A 15,638-nucleotide genomic window follows, 5' to 3' on the forward strand; every position below is an offset into this window, starting at 1 on the left:
GCTCAAATATTTAAGCTTTTTTAATGTAGTTGAAGATTAGCACATTCAATAAGTGCTTCTACTTTATTAATAAAATAAAACAATTCTTCAAATTAAAGAACACAAGCATTTTTGGGCTTTCATTTGACATAACATTTATGTTAAAATAAAGGACATTTTATACTTATATGGGAACAAAAATTCTAGTTTTTAAGGGAACTTTTGAGACTAAATATTACTATCTATAACTAGAATCATCATCTTTCATGAGCTCATAAAATAAATACCAGAGTTGTCATAAAATAAAAATGGTGCCTACGCAATCATGAATAACAGAAGGAGTGGGTTTTCCCTGGATGGAGAGAGTAGGATCCCGCGTGCCACTTTAGTGGTCCAAACCATGTAAACTGTCAAAAGCGTGACTCACAAAACAGCAGCATTTGTCAGCTCAGTGACGAACTTCCTCCTCCTGACAAAACACGACGCATATGTAACCGGAGAGCAGATTTAAGTGGCTTTTTTTTTTACTAACGTGGTCGAGCCCGATAAGACAGAAATGCTGTTTTACTGTGGATGACGCCTACAGCCCGAGCACGCGCGAGGAGGAGGAAGGCGAAGGGGGGAACCATTACTGTCAATGGGGGGAACCAAGGAGGCGGCGGCGGATGGCGTTTTCGACAGCGCTGATGGGAAAACACACACCGGGAACGCGCTCGGGTGTCATGCCTTGACCACGACAGATTAATTTTCCGCCAATAAACTGCAGCAGCGGCACGTCAGAGACAGAAGGCCTCCGCCTGATGGAGCTCGGCGCTCTTTAATCCTTCCACAGACCCCCCCCTGACAGGCGAGCAACAAGAACGGGTGAGGTGTCGAAGTAATCATTAAAACGGGGCTGCCCTACTTTATTGCTAAACAATCCATTACAAGCTAATGTTTCGAAACCGTCAAATCCCCCTCTCGTGGTTGCGGAGGCTGCCTGTGTAAACATCAGCTGTGAAAACGTTTGTTCTCTTTTTCTTCTTCAACAGGACGCTCGAATTATAAGAAGAATTTATGGGATCACAAGGTAACGTTTGCGCTTGAAAACACATCTTCAGTGATTGGTGCTGCCACTGTTTTCTTTTGTTTACATCTAGGACATGTCTCCACAGCTAGCAGACTGCCTTCCGTTTGTTTCTGCCACAAAAATGTCTTTTATTTAGGTTTTATAATCACATCTGGGTTGTTGGAAGTAAATAAAAAAGGGGGAAGCTAGTGTTAGCATTTTTGTCACAGCAAATTCATTTAATCTGTTTAAAGGAGCTAGCATCACCTTCATAATGCATATCAAGGACTACAAAGGGCTGAGCATTATGGGATGGATTTGCTGTCATGCAATAACACTGCTCCAACTTTCTTGTTTTCTCCAGTTTCCTCTGATGAGATGAGTGTGCGTGCTGGCCAGGGCAGTGATGAGGTGCTTGTTTCTCAGGCGGTGTGGGATTACCTGGCTGCAGCTGGGCGGCCCTGGCTCATTGACTTCCAGCACAGGCAGGGGATGAGCGCCGGCATCATTAGGCGGGGGGAGAGAGGTGGCTGCTGTGCCGTCCGGCTCCAGCCAGTGGAAGGGTTCAGGAATGCTGGAGTGATGGACGCGCCCGTCTCCAGCGACACCCGAAAAGCTTTCATTGACTTATGCCGCTGTGCCCGTAAAGAGATGTGCAAACAGGATGGGGGGTCCAAGAGGAAGAGGGGCATGCTGCCATGCGGGGTGGAACAGAACGGAGAGGGGAACCTGCTGCAGCCCCCTCCTCTGCAACCCCGGCGCTCCCAGAGACAGCAGCAGAGGTTCAGGAAGCCTGCGGATGAGGAGGCTTTTGCCATGCTCCACGAGGCAGCCCAAAGGAAGGACCTGGGCTCCAGCTTAGCTTCCCAGACTGAGGCTGAGGATGGAAACACTTGTTCCATCTGCATGGGGGATATAGTGGAAAAAACCACTTTGGAGAAATGTGGCCATTCTTTCTGTCACTTTTGTCTGGACCAAGCCTTCAAGGTGAAGAAAGCGTGTCCTGTCTGTCGACTGGTGTACGGCCAGCTGATCGGGAACCAGCCTTCCAACGGTTCAATGATTGTAGAGCGAGATCCGGACCTGGAGCTTCCTGGCCATGAAGGCTACGGGTGTATCTGCATCATTTACAGCTTCCCTCCTGGCCTACAGTCGGTGAGTAGAACGAGAGCACAGTACAAACATCCGAAATATATTTTAACATTCATCAACAAGTTTAAAGAATTATGTTTTGCTTTTAATTATCATAAATTATTGATATTAATGGTGACTTATGCCACTGTCACTAATACAACTCCCATCATTCGATGTGATGGCATCAGCAGAATCTTCAAGATGGCACAAAGGATTGCCAGACTGACGTCTGGTAAATCGCCAGGCCCCCAGCCAATGTTAACAGCTCTCGTCGAGGGCCCACGCTGCTACCGTATGATCTCTGACAATTGGACGGTGGCAGTGGGGTGGCAGCACAAGGCAGAGGGGTGGCTGGAGGGTGGCAGGCTGAAATCCAATGATTTTTGGGGAGCTTGAAGACTTTCCTATCAGTCAGTTATCACGTTTCTGCCTTCCTGCCATCCGCCTGTCCCCGAACTGCCACAGCATTACCTCCAAATGTGCCTGGGTGGCCACCTACCCATGTCAAAAAAATTGTCCGGTTGCTGTTTAATTATAACTTTTTCTTAAAACCTCTGACTGCCACCTTCCGGTTACAAATGCAGTTGAACGGCCACCTGCTGAATTTGCTCCAAAACTTGGGAACAGGCCTTTTTGGATATGTGACCGTAGTCTTAACTCTCCACTCTCAATGAGATCAAGTTCTAATCTGGGTCTTTCTCTCCACCATGGAGGAATACTTTGGGAATTTCTCTTGGTACTCAAGCTGCCCCATGTCAGGTTAATTAGTGAGCCTAAATTATCCTGACAATGTGAGATTGTTCATAGCTCTCTGTTGTTCTGAAATCAGTAGCCTTGTGGTGGACACATGGCCTGTCCATAGTCTATTCTGTCTTTTGTCCAACTTTCAAAGAGTGACTAAGGCTAGCAAACATTATTTACACTAATAGGTGAATTATTTATTATGGCTTAAAGGCAGCAGTTCCTCAGAAGTCTAATCCGTTTCCCTAATATACTGGCTTTAAGCAGAAGTGTAAGAATTAATGCTTAATCCATGTGACTGCTGTAAATATATTTTTTTTCTTAATTGTATTGCTTAAATGTAGGGGGGGCTTTCACATACTGCACATTACTTTTGTTATAACAGGTACAGCCTTTTAACATAGAACATTTTATACATTGGGGCTGGGGTAGACCTTTTAAGGGGGTAAAATGAGTACAGCCATTAGAAAGGAAATGATAAAAATAATCATTAATTTAGGAGACTCAAGATTTAATTTAAAAATATTGCTGGTTATTTTTGCAGTGCTTAAAGAAGTTTGTATTGATGATTTGTTAATATAATTTTACTAATATTGACTCAAAAATTGGCGCAGCTCTGCTCCTGGTTTTAAGTGATCCTGATACTCTTTCATTTTACTATTACTATTTATTTTTTATTTTTTTTAGAATTTTGCCATTTGTATGATAAATGTCATCCTGGTATAATGTGTACTTGTTTATCTATATTGTTTTTAGAAAGAAAAAAGCTTTTAATTGGTTGAACATTTAATCCACACTGTTACCATTCACTGCTCCAGGAATACATGCCTGCCTCATACCACCTTAAAAATAGTTAATTGATAATCTCTGGAATTTTTGCAATTGTTTTACTTTTTTTTTTGCACCTTCACTGAATTTTTTGTGCTATAAAGAAATTCTAATTGAGTACCACAAGTCTCTTCTACAAGAACTATGTAATTTTAGCTTTTTGAAAGTCGATATGAACCAGCAAAAGGTGATGTATTACCCAAAATTCCTTTTCCTGCTTACTTAAAAATGCCCCAGTGCAGTTTCAGTTGTCAGTTAGAATAGAATAATATTTGACTGATTCCCACTAGGGGGAAATAACCTAAGTTTACAATTGTTCGTTCTCATTGTTGAAGTAATTTTAGAAAAAGTATGGGGGATATCCCCCCAAAACACCCAAACAACGCTTTGACCTCCTTCAACATTTCTTTACAGATAGAGCATCCCAACCCGGGCGTTCGATACCCTGGAACAGACCGTGTCGCTTACCTCCCTGACAGCCCTGAGGGGAACCGTGTGCTGGGCCTGCTGCGGCGGGCCTTCGAACAGCGCCTTATCTTCACCATCGGTACCTCTATGACTACAGGCATGCAGAATGTTATTACTTGGAATGACATCCATCACAAGACCTCAATATGGGGCGGACCACGCTGGTAAGTGAAGCTAGTGTTCATCCCATTCATATACATGTGTGTAGGTACAGGGTTGTCAAAAGTTTTTTTTAAAAAAAAAAAAAAAAAGGAAAGGAACGTGAAAGAAAAATAAAAAAAATATGGATCCCTAAGAATGAGTTAGAAAGTAAAATATCTATTGTTTAATGTTGTATTTGATTGTATATTTTGCTGATGTTGGCATTACAGTAGATATTTTTCACTACAGTTTGGAAGGTTTTCCCATTTGAACCTATGATTTCAAATAAACATATTTAGTCTCATAAATTATGTATCAACCAGGGACTTGAGAGGTAACCTGAGAGCTAATTATCTCCAGGGCTAAAAATAAAAAGCTGTTCCTGTGCAGTAGAAAGTAATACATGTTTTTTTTTTTCTTAATTCCTCTGTTTGTACTCTACCTCCTCAGCAAGTCTGTTCAAGTGTTAAATGTGGGGCTAAGCAAAAGGAAATGCCAAGGGGTCATTAAAATATGGTGCCTGCATCAAAACTAACAGATGTGTGAAGCTACATTCATACCGCCCTTAGGAACGCACAGTCAAACAGACAATGAAATGTATATGTAAACACGTATTGAGCTTCTGTGTTCAAAACTCTTGTGTTCATACGTTGCTATGAACGTTTTTATGACCATTTTTGGGCTCTACATACAAACCATTCGGCCACTGACCGTGTGTCCTTTCTTTCTTTCTCTCTCTTCACAGTTTTGGTTACCCAGACCCCACTTACTTGGTGCGAGTGACCGAGGAGCTCCGAGAGAAAGGCATCACAGCCGACTAACTGTCTAAAAATGTCAGATCTTCCAGGACTTCTGTTAGACTTTCGGATGGTCCTCGTTCTTAGGACAGGACTCGAATTCATGTTGTTCTCTGTGACTTCCCGCCACCTGACAGATGGCTGAAGACAAAGACCTTATCAAACAGGTGTTCAATGCTGCAGCAGAGCTCATATCTACCCCACTACTCGTTCTTCTGTTTGTCATCTTTCTACAGCGCTGCATGTTTAAGAAATTACTTTGAGTGCACTAGTTTATTTTTCATAGAAGTCCTCAAACTACTTATCATTGGCAACAGGCCTGGCATTTAATGCTCTTTATTTTAGGAGCTATGGCATGTTGGAATTCATGGTACTTATATATTATTTTGGTAATCTAACTATTAGTGTGATAAGAGCTAAAATGCTATTATTGTTTATTTCTGGCTTCTAATTTTAAATCATAAAAGCACACAGTCTTGGTTGCAGTAGGTTTTTGTTTTAAAAATGTTTCATTACCTGTTTTAAGGATTGGTTCTGGTTCATGCGGCAGAGTAGCACTGCTCTTATAAAGAGAATTCTGTCTGAATTCTTGTGATTCTCAGAACATTTTCTGAAGTTGTTGCAATCTAAAGCACTCACAGGCACTTTGGGAAGGTGGTTTCTTTATTTGTGAAGCAGGAGGAGTCGCCTCTGCTTCCTTTGTGTGTATGAAGGGCGTTTTGAGGCAGTCAGGTCTGTGCAGCCTCAGCCACGCCTGACTACAAGCTGATGTCAGTTCTTTAAAACAATTCATTTGTATGTGATCTTCAATCCCAGACCCTGCTTTTACTGAAACAGGAGGAATGTTAAATTTGCAACACCTTTGAGCATGCTTTAGCACTAGGGGGGTTTCCTTTCATCCCTGCTGTCGTTTCATGTCTCCCAGGCGTTGCTTATCATTACCTCATTCGTTAATAATGTGCTCCTTTGTTTATCAGATTTATGACGATGTCAACTAAGAAGGGCATATATACACTTGAACCAAATCAAAGGCACAAAGGCTCTTTAAATACCTATGCTTTGGTCCTTGTCAAACTGGGAGACTTGCCTATTACTCTTCCTGTTCTAAATGAGATACTTGTAGGAAACGTGTTTATCTAAAAACTACAGTTAACTAAGAAAATACATCTGGACAAAAATCAAAGAAAGATTTGATTTGGTTTATTGCCAGTGACCGGTCTCATTTCGTTGTGCCTTTCAAATATCCATTTTTGATTTCAAAATAAGAGATTTAAAAAGGGATGGCTTGATGAATGGTAAGCTTTTTGGATGTATTTTTATGAGCAGAGGTATGTTCTTGCTGTACTGTATTTGTTTTTTCATGCAAAGACTACTTGGTTTGTTTGTGAGTGTGTACAATGTTTTAATCAAATGTCTTCACCCTCCTAATAATTTTTACCCTCCAAATAATAATAAAAAAGAGTTGCATTTTGATCATACACACATATAACAGAGATGTGCAAAGTTCTTGGTTAATTTCTCAAAGAGTTCAGTGATCACAACCATAAATCAAATATTTATATTCTTACTTTGGCCCCTTCGTGATTTAATCTAGGGACCAACTTGGTTTTGTTTTGGGACACAGGATTGTAGTCCACTAAAGCTACTGTGCAAACGTTTCTATGCATTACCTGAGGGAGGATGAGCCAGGACAGTGAGTATTTGGAGGGAGTCCACATTACAAGTTGATTGTCAAAGACAGCTGAGTTTTGCTTTTCTATTTGTGCTGATTCGTACTTTGTTGATATTCAGAATAATGTGCTTTACATTTTAATACTTGAATAAAAGTTTTTGTTTTGGCTTGTGTCGGATGTTCAATAATGGATCTAAATAAATAAGGTGTGCATGCAGCAGCATTGTAGAGCAAAATCATGTGAGTGGCTCTCAGCAGCCATAGAATACTAGTAGGGAAAATGATTTTATCGTTAATCCTGAGGGGTAGAAGGCCCAGAGATTATTTTTAAAGGAAAAATGGTATTTAATGTGCAGCAAAACAAATCAGTTATGCTTCTTATTTTGAAATACATTTTATAATAATTTATTTCAGTTGATTATACATTCATATTCTTAGTTGCTTGTTTTTCTATTAATAAATTATCTAGTTACTGATTGGATACATTTTTTTTTTTTTAACAAACCCACATTTCTATTACAAAAATGCTTGATGCTATTTTGTAATGTGATTGGAAATAGTTGCACAACTGTTTAACTTTAAATCTTACTTCAAATAGTATTTCTTTTATTGTTATGAGTGTACACATTACTATACTTTTGTGGTATTTCATGTTTTAAACCTGCAGGGTCTGCAGCCTTATGCAAAATACGTTTGCTGTGAGTCAGTCCTTTAATAAACATAGCTTTTAAGTATTTACTATAATTTAATTATTATGATAAATACGTTTAATGATGAAGTAATGTATTTTTTCTATACAGAACAATTTTAGTTTATTTCACTCTGACAGTAGTAAAAGTATTTAAAAAAAACACCTTATGTCACATAAGACACTGATCTCCTTTAGCAGATTTATAGAGTCACCTATTATTTTGAATTTAGTGTAATTTTTTTTTATCTATACATGTAAATCTTATTAATGAGGTTCAGCAGAAGATCAGCTTTATGTGTATCATTTTGATGAGTTTTCTGACTTGTTAAAAATCTCTTCTTGTTGTTGACCTTTCAGCACATCATATCAAGGGCTGCCACAGCAAATCAGCTTTCACCGATTCACACAGGTGGTTTGGGAGAGTTCCTGACACAACTCTATTTTTTACAGGCTGGGGACCGTCGCAGGGAGACCCAGACTTTAATGAAACAAAATAACCACAATTACAAACCCATTACTTATGTAATTTGTTAGGATTTTCGTCAAAGCCAAAGAGTCACAATGGATATATGAGGATAATGTGGCTACAGAGTCTGAGGTTGCAGATCCCTGTTTTAAACATTTGTTTTATACACATAAAAAAAATCTAATATAAAAATTGTATTTCAGTTAAAAAAATAAATAAATGATGAGAAATGCATGTGTTGAGGTCATACATGTATGTGGGTTACACCCATTAAAAACTTGCCATGTTCCCTCTGCGATTGCCCAACAGCATATAGGCTAAATTTCTTGCTTTTGGGTGCTTTTTAAGTAGTGTGGACTCTGTGACGGTATCCCCACTGATGATGTCTATCTACACTTTTACTTCCTTGCCTGTGGTTCCACTATTGCCTTGGCTCCACCTCCTTCTTGTTGGAAGCAGAGGGAGAAAGCAATATAAGTTTTTTTACTGCTTTGCTGCACTAAACCTGCCCACATTGAATTGTATAATGGAAATAAATGGAACTAAGCTGAATAACAGCTAGATTATGTCAGACAAGTGGAAACTACTAATGGGAATGTGGCTTTTGACTCACTTGAGTTTCAAGTACCTTCAGTTGCTTCCAACGGGATGCCTAATCGACAGAACTTCAGAATCTGGGTTCTGCTACTATGGTTTCTGCTTTAAAAATCTACATGCCACTTATGATCGAGTTCTGCAAAACAAAGTTGCAGCATTTATTGAAACGAGGGTAAACTTTGGTTGTGAGAGAGAGAACTTAAAGGGGGCAACCCAATCAGACACGCCAAATAAAAAAGACTTTCTTCTTCTTCAGCAATTTGGTAGCCTTGTTTTATTTGGGAGACTGCTCTCTTTAGCAGACTGCAAGCAGCCATGGTCAACGTAGAGATATTGAGACAAGATTTTGTCACTTATGCCATAAATACATGTTCCTCACAAAAATGTCACAATGAAACAGAGTTTGCAACATGAGGTAGGAGAGTGAAGTGGGAGTTTTGTTGACACTTCCCTGCCAATAAAATGCATACCTCATTATGTAGGGCATTTCCAAGGGACTTAGTTTAATATAATATATTGATCTTAAATTTGCCATAACCTGTCCTTGGCAAATAGCTATTTAAGTGTAATACAATTATACTTTATCTGCCGTGAAAATGAGACAGTATAATCGAAATCTACTTGTAAAATACTACGTAAATATTGTAAACTTAAATTGTTCCCATTTAGCCTTAAAAAGTATTCAGTACACTAAAACATACATAGTATAATTGCTATACTTATACTCAGGTATACTTATTAAAATACACTTCTTTTGCTATTGTATTACTGTTTTCTAAGGGTACAACACAACTGAGATAAATGTTGTTTCTTTAAAAGGTTTTGATATCAAAGAATGAGCCTTTCAATCCCTTTGAAAAAAGTTGCATATTTTAATGTACGACAAGTATAATTATTCTATACTAATGGTGAGGCAGTATACTTGAAGTGTAATTTTATATACTAAATTTATAGTGTAAACTTGAAATGCCACAATTTAGTCTGAAGAAGTTAGTTAGTATACTTCTTACAATGCACGTGGATAGAATACTTGCTATGCTTCCAATCAAGTGTAAAACACACTTTCAGAGTATTACTTTTTGCCACAACACAACTGAAGTGAATGTTGTTGGTATAAAATGTTTTGAGAATAAAGGATGAGCCTTGCAATCCCTCAGCAAAAAGTAGCTTATTTAAGTGTACAACAGGTATACTTATTCTATTCTAACAGCATAGTACACTTGAAGTTGACTTATCATACTTATCATATACTATCAATAAATTGTATGTTTAAAATGTCAAAATTTAGTCTGAAGAAGTATTCAATTAGCATACTTTTTACACTAAACATGCATAGTATACTTTTGCTCAAGTATACTCAGTATACTACACTTTGAAAGTACTACTTTCTGCCAATAAAACTGTAGTGAAAGTATTTTGATAGTATTTAAATCAAAGAATGAGCTTTGAAATCTAGCAAAAAGTAGTTCATTTAAGTTCACTAATATTTTTATTCTATACTAAAAGTGAGGCAGTATTCTTCAAGTCTACTTTTATACCTACAGTATATATTGTTAACTTAAAATGTTCCAATTTAGTTTGAGTACTTTTTAAGTTAGTATACTTCCTACACTACCCGTACATAGTATAATTGCAACCAGTACTCAAGTATACGTATCTAGATAAACTTCAAGTTTACTCATTTTTGCTATGGGATGGTTTCTTTTTTTGTTAATGCACAATCATTTTATTTCAATTATATTTTTTGTTTAGTAAAAAACAACCGTGTTTCCTGCTTCTGGCGTCATCTAGTTGATTCTTGACCAATGAAGTATGCCTGTAAAGTTTCTCAGTCATCCATGACTCTTTTCCTTAAGGTTAGCACAATCCCTCTTGGACCAATAAGCGTTCGTCTTTCAAAGCCGCGTGCCTGAAGTCTCACCCTGACGTCAGTGAAGAATGGACGACACGCAGAGCCGTCAGAGTGAGAGTATGGGAGACTGCCCCATCTGTTTGGACCACATCCAAAAGAAGAAAACACTCAAGTGTCATCATTCGTTCTGCGCCGAGTGCATTGACTCCGTATTCAGACTCAAACCCGCATGTCCGATATGTAACACCTTTCATGGAGTTTACACTGGAACCCAGCCGAGCGGTACTATGACGGTGAATCGCAGCTGGCAGAGGCTGCCAGGGTTCGAACACTGCCAGTCTATCGTCATTGAGTACTACTTCCCAGCAGGAGTACAAGGGGTGAGAGCATGTTAAACTGTCCGTGGACTTTCCTTATTTACGCTCAAACCAGCTATTGACATATTTCCGCTCCTTTGAATCTCACACGTGTCCGCTAGAGGGCAGCGTTGTCCTTTTTATCTAACTTTTATTTATTTGTATCAACTGTGAAGGGATGTGAGGAAGTTCATATTAAGATGGCCGCTTGTTCCATCATACTTCCGGGATGGAAACACCTTCATATTCAGTTTTAAAAATTCAAACACAGATCTGTTATTGTGAGTGGGCCAATTTCCTATGGTTCATTTCATAGACGTTTATTCTTCAATTAATTAGTAATCAAATTGGAATATTATCAAATTATTGTAGTATATATGAGTGTTCATGTTGAGAAATCAGTTCTTATTTCTTGTTCACTGACTCACTGTTGTATCTCTGTTGTATGGAGAGAAATTAGACTCACTTGGATTTGTGCGTGCATAATTCTTGATTTGTGCGTAAATTAAACTGAAATGGAAATGTGCACAGATTGATTTCAGGAGACATTTTAAGAATTGACAACCCAAATGGTAAAATGTTCTGTTCAATAAAACAGAATAATTTGGTGCTAAATACCTTTAGCATAGAATAGTAGGTGCTGAAGTCTACTTTATTAAGTATACTTGAGTATTAGAAGAGCAAGTATGCTACAGACTAGGGGTGTAACGATTCATTTTAACAGTGATTCTACTTATTTCATAAGTTGTGGTGACAATATGATCTTGGTTCTTTTTGAAGGATCCGATTCACTGACCTAAAATTGATCCAGAACATCTTTAGCCAGTAGTTCAACTAGTGTGACTCATTTGTTTGATTTTCAGATATTTTTTGTAGGTCAATTTGATTAACAACTTGCCTCAGACAAATTGATCTGGTTAGATCGTAGGTATTGAAATTGATTTATCAATTAGGTCATCTAGTCATCACATTCCATCTACAGACCATGTTCGTGTAGTGTAGGAAGTATACAAATTGAGTACTTCTTTAGAATAAATTGGACAATTTTAAATTATCAATATATAAATAGTACATACTAAGTAGATTTCAATTATACTGCCTCACTTTTAGTATAGATTGCTTGTAGTACACTTAGACTACTTTCTGCTAAAGGCACTGTTTTTCTATGTGGGGCGACCATGGTGCAGTGGTAGGGTGGTCGACTCCTGGTCGGAAGATTGCAGGTTTGATTTCCACCCCAAAATGCCTTTTTGGTGGAAGGTTGGTGCCAGTGTTTGGTAGACATCAGTGTGTGAATGTGTGAATGGTTCTGTGACTATAAAGCACTTTGGGTCTTTGAGGACGATAGAAAACCGCTATACAAGTAAATGCCATTTTATAATTTATCGCTATAGAAACCGTTCACAGATTTCCGTTTAGCTGCGTGAAAAGATATTTTTAACCTAATATATCTAAAAAAATGGAAAAAATATTAATTTGCCCCAATTATTGTTGTTTTTTTCAGGGAGGATTTAAATTTGAGCTAACTCTGACAGTTCTTGTCAATTCTTGCGGAAATCCTCAAAGCTTCAGTTGAAAGCTGAAAATAAAAACAGACTCTTATGCCAACAACATGTTAGGAAAAATCTTCAGTGAGAAACCAAAGACTCGTGGGAAGTACAAAAATTAGATTAATTGGCCACGGGTCAGTAACAGAATCAATGTTTGCAGAAAAATAACTGTCCCAAGTGTGTAAATTAGAGAAATCTTGATCATAAATACCAAATACTGTTCATGATGAAGCAGAGTAAAGAAGCCGCCGTCTGAATGTTTTCACAAATCTTGTTAATAAATCATATTAACTTAAGAGTAAACATTTGGTATGTTGCCTTTACTTTTTTAAAAATTATTTTAATGATAGATTTTACTATACGCCAACATTTGTCTGAGCAAAAGAAAATAAACTTTTAATGGAACACAGAGGAGATGAAGAGTTGGACCTCTCTGCTACCGTGTTTAACCTCTTGGAATTCTGTTAACCGTGTTGCAGCCTGAACATCCAAACCCTGGGATGAGGTACAGCAGCACCTCCCGCACTGCCTTCCTGCCCGCCTGTGAGGAGGGGGAGAAGGTCCTGAGGCTGCTCAGGAAAGCTTTTGACAGGAGACTCCTCTTCACCATAGGGCGATCTGCCACCACAGGCCTCAACAACGTTATCACATGGAATGATATCCACCACAAGACTAGCACCGGAGGAGGCCCTCAATGGTATTTGAGTGGAAACATTTGTTTAGCAGATCAGCTGTTTATCAGCTCAAAGTAGAGGTGGGATGGGCAAGTCAATCAGGTTTTACGGGTGTGTGGCTAGTCCGTCAGGATGGATGGAGTTTAACCCTGGGGGCACTATGTTTATGTATAATGTCATGGAAACTGGTAAAATAATTAACCAAGTGTCTGCTGACATGAAAAGGAGTGGACTAACTTGCTGTTTATGTTGTTTTTTTTGTACAAAACAATTATCAAGCAGATAATGTTATGGGGTTTTGCATTAAACCAGTACTTTTTACAGTTAATTTTCACTCTTAAAAATGATTTATGATATCTATTGATGCTTTGTTTTCTCTTTTTGACACAGTTTTGGTTATCCAGATCCAGGATATTTGTCCAGAGTTCAGGAGGAGCTTCGTCTCAAAGGAGTGACAGAGGACGACTGATGGATGGAGATCTTCCACAGACAGATTTAGCATGTTTCACCAAGTTCAGTATTACAAGTTTGTATTATTTTCATCCCCCGTCTGGTGGCATAATCATTCTATTATAAGTAGTCATGTCACAACAAAATTTTTCAAAATTATTTAAAAAAAAATCAGAATAAGCAAAGGAATGTAACTTTTACTGCAGCTTGTAGCATTGTAGAAATTGTGCTTTCATCTGATATTTACAGTTTTTCAGCTGCAGTTAAGGATAAGTGAACACATAAAGCAAAACTACAGAGGAATGTGCTCTAATGCAAGTATATAATTGAACAAATACATATTTTATAATTATTTGTAGCCAAAGCCTCATTATTAAAAAAAAACATAAAACTACAGCTATAAAGCAGATAAAATATAATCCCCAAAAATAGAAAAATAGTAGAATATTGGGTCTGTTAAATTAAATGAGTGCCTTGAAAGAATATAAAACATTTCATTATTATTTCTCAGTTTGATTTGACAGAAATGTAACAGTGCCTTTGCCATTTTGTACCACTAGGGGGCGATGTTGGTGTAAGAGAGTTGTGTTTGGAAAGTGTGGCTGTTCTGTTCTGTCTTTCCAAGTTATCATTCTAACAACAGAACATCTCGGTTCATTTTTGTGACCTGCAGGTCATTTTGTTGTTCTATAAAGAATCAACACAAGCATTTAAGGTTGTGAGTGTTCTATAATTTATTTTATATACATGTTAAAGGTTTAACGAATGATACAATCATTGCTGGAAAAACAAACTCTTTTGCAGAGTTTTGCACTTTTCACAAGTTTACTCAAACAGCATGCAAAGTAAAAATGTAACTGTGGGAAACGTGATTGCACTGACAGACTGCAGACTGATTAAAAAAAAGAACATTTATTTATTCTGATAGAATATTCTTGTGAGACAAATTACACATTTGATGAGGCCGATTTAGTGCTATGATGGCAGTTTTTGGTTGGTGTAAATTGCTGTGTAATCTCAAGATTTCAGACAAAGACCCATCTGCTCAACTCTGCTGGAGTATGATCAACTCCTCTGCTAACCACTTTCTGTTATAACTCATGAGGAAATTTTTTTGCTGTTATTTTCATTTTTTTATTTTTCAATGCACATACTTTACGGTGCCTTGTTATTGTAAGATGATTACAAATAAAACAAAAATGGTTGCTAATTATCTTTGCATCTGTTATCATTAATATAAGCAAACATATTAAACTGCTTTATATGAAATGTCTGATTACAAAATCTGCTTTTACTTCAGTGGTTTTAACCTAATTTTGAACGTGGAACAGTCCATGTGATTCTTCTGGGTGGCTTTCAAGAGAGGACATCTTCCTGACACAGTATCCGTAGGCATAATTACTGAAATGCAAATTGCATTACTGAGTTGTCTCAAACTGGCATGCACTGAGTGGATTTTTTTATTTTTTATGCATCTTGCCCAGATTTCACTTTCAAAAAGAAGATCTCTGCACAAACAAGAAATGTTTTCTTTTACCAACATGTGGGGAAAACTGAGCCTTTGGAGTGTAGGGCTCAATGGAGAATCCTCTAAAATGAGGGGTAGTTTTAGTCATTTGTGTTACTCTTTTTGGCAGCAAAGCTGAACCACTGCATCAAAACTACAGATATGTTTGGATGGTTTGAAGTATGTCATAAATGCACAGAAATGTTAGTTTTTTCAACACTTTCTCCTGTAAAATGATGAAGTGACTCTAACTTTTAGATGCATCTAATAAAAGACATATATCCTCTGCTTTTACAGTAGTTTCCATCAAATATTATCAGAGTTTGGCCATGTAAATAGCATTTAATTCTTGTTTCTGGGCTGGCCGTGCCTGATATTCAAAAGCAGCACACAAACTCGTGTACACGTCAGACCAAAGATGTGCTTCCGCTATTCAGAATTGATAAGAAAATCATTATGTGGCAATGCAGAGCTGTTGTTCTTACCCTCTCTTCCCACTGTGCTCCTTAATTAGAGTGTCTCTGGCTGTGGGGAGAACCCTGGCATATCCTCTGCATGCCTACTCACTCTCATCTTCTGGTGCTGCAGCTACCCGACCACAGATATGCTTACTGTGTAAGATCCAACAATCTTTTTACACATGACTAATTTTGTTTTTTTTCTTTACATGCATTTTTCTTTTAATTG

At 37.9% G+C, this 15,638-nt stretch overlaps 2 protein-coding genes across 2 annotated transcripts; both read left to right on the forward strand.

The window, feature by feature from the left end:
- The first annotated feature begins 516 nt into the window (after positions 1 to 516).
- On the forward strand, positions 517 to 6,976 carry dtx3 (deltex E3 ubiquitin ligase 3). Its single transcript, XM_024293332.2, has 5 exons — positions 517 to 843; positions 1,011 to 1,048; positions 1,392 to 2,182; positions 4,145 to 4,362; positions 5,085 to 6,976. Exons 2-5 carry the CDS (start codon positions 1,036 to 1,038, stop codon positions 5,158 to 5,160), a joined length of 1,098 nt encoding a protein of 365 aa, XP_024149100.1. The 5' UTR covers positions 517 to 843; positions 1,011 to 1,035; the 3' UTR covers positions 5,161 to 6,976.
- A 3,440-nt stretch (positions 6,977 to 10,416) lies between these two features.
- On the forward strand, positions 10,417 to 14,655 carry LOC112159324 (probable E3 ubiquitin-protein ligase DTX3). Its single transcript, XM_024293333.2, has 3 exons — positions 10,417 to 10,794; positions 12,800 to 13,017; positions 13,385 to 14,655. The coding sequence occupies exons 1-3, from the start codon at positions 10,501 to 10,503 to the stop codon at positions 13,461 to 13,463; spliced, it is 591 nt and encodes a 196-aa protein (XP_024149101.1). The 5' UTR covers positions 10,417 to 10,500; the 3' UTR covers positions 13,464 to 14,655.
- The last annotated feature ends 983 nt before the right edge of the window (positions 14,656 to 15,638 follow it).

The sequence above is a fragment of the Oryzias melastigma genome, linkage group LG7 (genome assembly GCF_002922805.2).
Source record: "Oryzias melastigma strain HK-1 linkage group LG7, ASM292280v2, whole genome shotgun sequence".
Classification (NCBI taxonomy): Eukaryota; Metazoa; Chordata; class Actinopteri; order Beloniformes; family Adrianichthyidae; genus Oryzias; species Oryzias melastigma.

What these genes read in the sequence shown, in the direction of transcription:
- dtx3 (XM_024293332.2), top strand. An exon ending in TCCCTCCTGGCCTACAGTCG is followed by an intron (nt 2,183 to 4,144) that starts GTGAGTAGAACG and finishes ATTTCTTTACAG; the next exon opens with ATAGAGCATCCCAACCCGGG. An exon ending in ATATGGGGCGGACCACGCTG is followed by an intron (nt 4,363 to 5,084) that starts GTAAGTGAAGCT and finishes CTCTCTTCACAG; the next exon opens with TTTTGGTTACCCAGACCCCA.
- LOC112159324 (XM_024293333.2), top strand. Translation starts at nt 10,501, where the DNA reads ATGGACGACACGCAGAGCCGTCAGAGTGAGAGTATGGGAGACTGCCCC. An exon ending in TCCCAGCAGGAGTACAAGGG is followed by an intron (nt 10,795 to 12,799) that starts GTGAGAGCATGT and finishes ACCGTGTTGCAG; the next exon opens with CCTGAACATCCAAACCCTGG. An exon ending in ACCGGAGGAGGCCCTCAATG is followed by an intron (nt 13,018 to 13,384) that starts GTATTTGAGTGG and finishes TTTTTGACACAG; the next exon opens with TTTTGGTTATCCAGATCCAG.